The following is a 5000-nucleotide window of genomic DNA, read 5'->3' as shown; positions in this document are numbered from 1 at the left end:
GGCGGCCAGTTGGAAAAGTCAGTTGAGAAGAAGATGGACGAGGAGAAAGAGCAAAATTATAGAAGGAGAAGCTAAGGAAGACCGGAGAGAAGCCAAAGTGGGTAAGCAAACGTGTTAAGAAAGGGGAAAAAAAAAAGAACACTGCCAAGAGTTATTGGTGGGAACCGACCGCTGTACTCCCAGACAAAACTCCTTTGTCGGCGGTGGCCAAGATGGTGAAAGCTTTGTGAGGAAAAGTTCAGTGATAAAAGTAAAAGTTTTGAGGACAGACAGAAGAACGACGTTCGTTGGTTTGCTGTAAGAGGTTGCAGGATTAGCCGTGCCGGTTGAAGTGACAAGAACCTGGAGAAAGCACGAGGGATGATGGTGAACTGAACTTTGTATAAATTGTAAATAGTACTTTGAAGAATAACTTAACTTTAGCTGCTTAATTAGGGTTTAATTAATTAGTTTTAGGGTTAGCTTATGATTAGTTTTTTCCTTTCTTTTTTTTTCCAGTGTTTACACGTTAATAAATTCTTGTTAATTAGGTAGTAAATGGTAGTGTGTTGTGGGATTGAGAGAAGGGGTTTGGCATTTTTCTTTCTTTTCTTTTTTCTCTTATTTTTCCCAAGGGAGTACCCCAGTTTTCTTTTTGGATACCAAGAGCACTTGCTAAGTTCTGCTTTCTCCGCACGCCTTTAAACGGGTTTCGCTAAAAGCAGGCCTGTGGCCCAGTGGCCCGCGTCCCTCGGTCTGCTACGGCCCAGCGGCCGGAGGACCAGTCCTGATTTTCCACAGTTTTTTTGTCCAGCGGTAAATCCACACGCACGTACAGATCTGCATCGGGTTTAAGCATGCAAAATAGACGACGGCGAGTTTGAATTCGTTTTACCATGTAAATAATCATTTAAATCCTTTTTGATCCTTTCTTTCATTGCATGTTGCTAAGTGAAAAACGATGTCACTCTCTGTTTATTCGTCTGTTTACAGAACCCGATAGAGAGGAAGTCCATTCTCAAATGATATAAGTTATTTTCAAACCACAGTTTGAGATTGAAAATTTCATAACCTAAATAATGAGATATGTAAACTGCGATTTGTCCCTGAATTGCGTTTGTCAGTTTATCAGGCAATCACATTTTCACTTTGTAATCAGATGATCTTACGGTAATTCTGTGCAATGGCAGGCAACAGGTAGAAATCGCGGTAGATTTGCGTTTACATGCTTTATTTGTGTAACTCTGAAACTCTCCAAAAAAAAAAAAGATTAGCATTTCACATATCTCATTACTTATGGTATTTTCACTTTCAAAGTATGGTTTGAAAATAACTTACGTTGTTCGATAATGAGAGTCCTCTATTGTGCTATCGGTTTCTGTAAAGAGATGAATGAACAGAGAATGAATGAACGTTTTTATCTGAAAAACATGCAACAAACAGAAACAAGGATTCAAATGATTAAATGGTAAACGAATTCAAACTCACCGTCGTTCATTTTGCACGCCCAAATTAAACCCGATGCAGATCTGTGCATGCGCGTGGATTTACCGCTGGACAAAAAAACTGTGAAAAATCAGGACTGGGCCACCGGGCCTTTGGGCCGTCACGGGCCTTGGGACTTTCGGGCTGCTGTGCTGTAGCGGGTCATGGGCCGCGGGCCTGCTTAAATTAGCAAAACCCGGCTTTAAACCGTGCAAAAATATCAGTGCATTGGTAAACACAACCGATAGGAAACCCGTTTATCTGTAGATGTGCAAACGTATGCACAATAACAATAGTAGGCACTGTCCCTAATTTTAAACTGCCAATGCCTCACCATATCCCCACCTCAGGTATGGATGGAAAAAATTTATGGTATATCTTCATTCTCCTCGTTCTAGCCCTGGAACACTAATTGGGGACACGGTAAACGGAAATCAACAATTAACGTAAATCAAGAGATCAAGAGACAGGGAACATCCATGTTTGTCAATTTATTTGCCACATACCTGAACTTTACTTGCCAGGCTTTGCCATTAGCCTATGTTATTGATATTGTTGCAATGCTCTAAGAAGATAGTCCTCTTAGAAGTACCCTGCCTGAGGCTTGTAAGAGCATGCTACAGTTGCACCATCCTGGTTGGGGTATCTCTGTTTCATCTAAACAGCTCTTAGTAGCCTCAGTTTGGGAGGATTCCATTCCAGAAGTGCTGATGGCACCAACCGTTCAGCCCCACAATGAAATGATGCATGGGTTGCCCTTGCCTGGGTGAGAAACTGTGACACATCCAGTTCCCCTTGCTGGCCCAACCTTCTAGGAGCTTGGCATGGGTACTTGCTGCTCAGGGCAGCTGTGCCCTGTTCCTAGCCAGTATGCCACTTGCTGACACTAGCATAGCCCTAGTGACTGGCCTCACAGTGGCAGGTGGCAATCGGGTACTGGACAACAATTTATCCACAACCTCGTTCCTCCCACCAATACTGCGTCTTCAATAATATTGTGCATAACATTAATAGCGCAAGAATGTGAAATTTGATTGATAAAACTTAAAATGATCATTAATTGGGAACAAAGTATTACCCTTAAACCCAACAACTATCATTCGAACAGTGTCTTTTTGATATGCATATCATATAAAGTACTTTTTTACCTTTAAATTAAATTGTGTATTTTATTATTCAGACAAAGTTTTCTGGTCTGAGATGCGGCCTGAGGAAGGTGGAAGATACGTTGTGTGCTCTTTGACTGATGGACAGCAAGAAATTCAGAGTTTAACACCTGAGGACTTCAATTGCCGAACTCGTGTACATGAATATGGAGGAGGTGCATTTATTGTCAACAAGTATCGCATCTATTTTTCAAACTTCAAAGACCAGAGGATGTACTGTCAAAAGCTGAAGAAAGGAGTGTCTAAAATAATCCCCATTACACCTGAAAATAAAGATTGGAGGTATGCAGATAGCGTATTATTCAAGAAGCACATTATAGTATGTGTGAGGGAAGATCATGAAGTGATTAGTCAAGGAGCAGAAGAGGCCCAAAACACACTGGTATCAATCAATCGCAAGAACAAAGAACAACATGTACTTGTGAGTAACTTATAATTAAGTAATTATGTCTTTTTCATCTGGAGATTTCATCTTTAACATGTGGGCTTGTCTATTTGTTCATACAGAGGTTCTAAAACACCAGTTTTATTATGGACATAACCGCGTACCTCTGATTGTGTTTTCATCACTCCATGGAAACAAATACAGTCAAATTAATTATCATCCAGACTTGCTGAGAAACTAACAAGATAGGCCAAACAACACTGATGCAAAGACGTTAGTCCTTGCATATACGTGCATTCACCACAAACAACACAATGAACATAATTTTAGAACTCTCTGTAACTGGCAATTTGATTTTGAATTCCAATCAATTTATATATAGCTTGGGACTCTGCTAAGTTCCCAAGATCAAGGCTGCTGTCTAATGGTCGCCCGGTCGCCTGGGGCGCCTTATTTGTGAGCGTGGACGACCAAATTTCTGAGCGAGTAGCCCGACCGGGTGCCTAACTTATCACAAGGTGATTCATCCTCACTTTTAAATTAATTAATTAATTTTGGGCTCTTGAAAAATTGACTCGGGTCACTAACTTGCATCGAAGATAATCAAAACATCCAAATAATATGCCCTAGGATGGTTAATTAGTAGCTTTACACCTTTAATCCAATCTAATCTTATCTATCCACAGGTGTCAGGAGCAAACTTTTATTCCACACCAAGAGTTTCACAAGGAGGCACTTTGGCATGGGTCCAATGGAACCATCCAAACATGGTCAGAATCAAATTTGCCAGTGGGAGTGATGCTTTGCTTTATGCCCGTTAGGACAGTCAGGCGGGCATTGTAGCCATTTCCTCTCCACTTCCCTTGCCACCTTTGCCATTGTATGTGGCAGAGTTTCAGTCAAATTATCTCAACCTGACTTGAGAGTTTTCCTGTGCACTCTGCTTTTCGTCCCTCCTCAAAATCAACTCTTAGCTGATGAAATCGGCTATAGTGCTAGATATTGTGTTAGATACCATGTAGAAGACCTTGTGTCCCATTGTTCTATACACCTTCCTTAGCGTGAATTGCAAAGGCAAGTCCAAGTTCTGGCACTTCCTTTCCTTTACCTGGTGAAATTCAGTGCCTCATGCACTTTCAATGTGACTGGCATGATTGTCGACAAAATTTAATTTAACCCTTTCACCACTAAACTGGCCTAAACCAGCTATACTTAGTATTTTACTCAGTATAATGCCAGAGTATATTACTCTGTCTAACCCCAGACGATTTTACTCGTCAACAGGGAACCCCCAGGAGTCAATGGGTTAAATAGCCCAGCTCCCAGAGTCTCTTTTAACCCTTTCACCCCTGTGGGGTTCCCCATTGACGAGTAAAATCGTCTGGCGTTAGACAGAGTAAAATCTGTAAGTGGCACTCTTGGGAGTGAAAGGGTTAATGGGGACATAGTTTTGAGTGAATCTAGCTGTTGTTAACCCTTTCACCCCCGTGGGGTTCCCCATCGACGAGTAAAATCGTCTGGCGTTAGACAGAGTAAAATCTATAAGTGGCACTGTTGGGGGCACTCTTGGGAGTGAAAGGGTTAAGTAATTCGTAGAACACCTTACCTTGTAATGATCACCTGTAGAATAAGATCTCAGCCCATAGTTTCTTTAGAAACTAGCCCCTTTAATCCTATCTTTCCCATAAGAACTGTACTTACAGGTTTTACTATAATGGCATGCAATTTTGCTTTTCATTGGGGAATTCCTCAGGAGTAAAAGGGTGAATTTATCTGATTTTTCAAATTTCAATCCAAATAATGATTTTGTCAGCATGTTTATGTGTAGCAAAAACCTCAGTCAACCTTAGACAATGTAAGTTTGCCAATTTTGATCACTGCTTTTTTTGCAGCCATGGGATTGTACAGAATTATGGGTGGGAGAGCTTTCTGACAATGGACAGTCCCTAAGAGATGGAACTGTTAGGAAGGTAAGTGGCACTTAA

General features: G+C 41.1%; 1 protein-coding gene across 1 annotated transcript in view; it reads left to right on the top strand.

Annotated features, from left to right (window-relative positions):
• The window catches only part of LOC137978855 (dipeptidyl-peptidase 5-like), a 21219-nt gene that overhangs the window by 4530 nt on the left and 11689 nt on the right, over nt 1-5000 (top strand). Inside the window, exons 2-4 of the mRNA XM_068825965.1 lie at nt 2645-3051; nt 3702-3785; nt 4908-4985. Of these exons, the coding sequence (XP_068682066.1) occupies nt 2645-3051; nt 3702-3785; nt 4908-4985 (569 nt within the window). The remainder of the gene's footprint in view (nt 1-2644; nt 3052-3701; nt 3786-4907; nt 4986-5000) is intronic.

This window comes from Montipora foliosa, chromosome 12 (assembly GCF_036669935.1).
Source record: "Montipora foliosa isolate CH-2021 chromosome 12, ASM3666993v2, whole genome shotgun sequence".
NCBI lineage: Eukaryota > Metazoa > Cnidaria > Anthozoa > Scleractinia > Acroporidae > Montipora > Montipora foliosa.
Note: the sequence above shows the minus strand (reverse complement) of the source record. Positions and strands in the feature narration are given on the sequence as shown.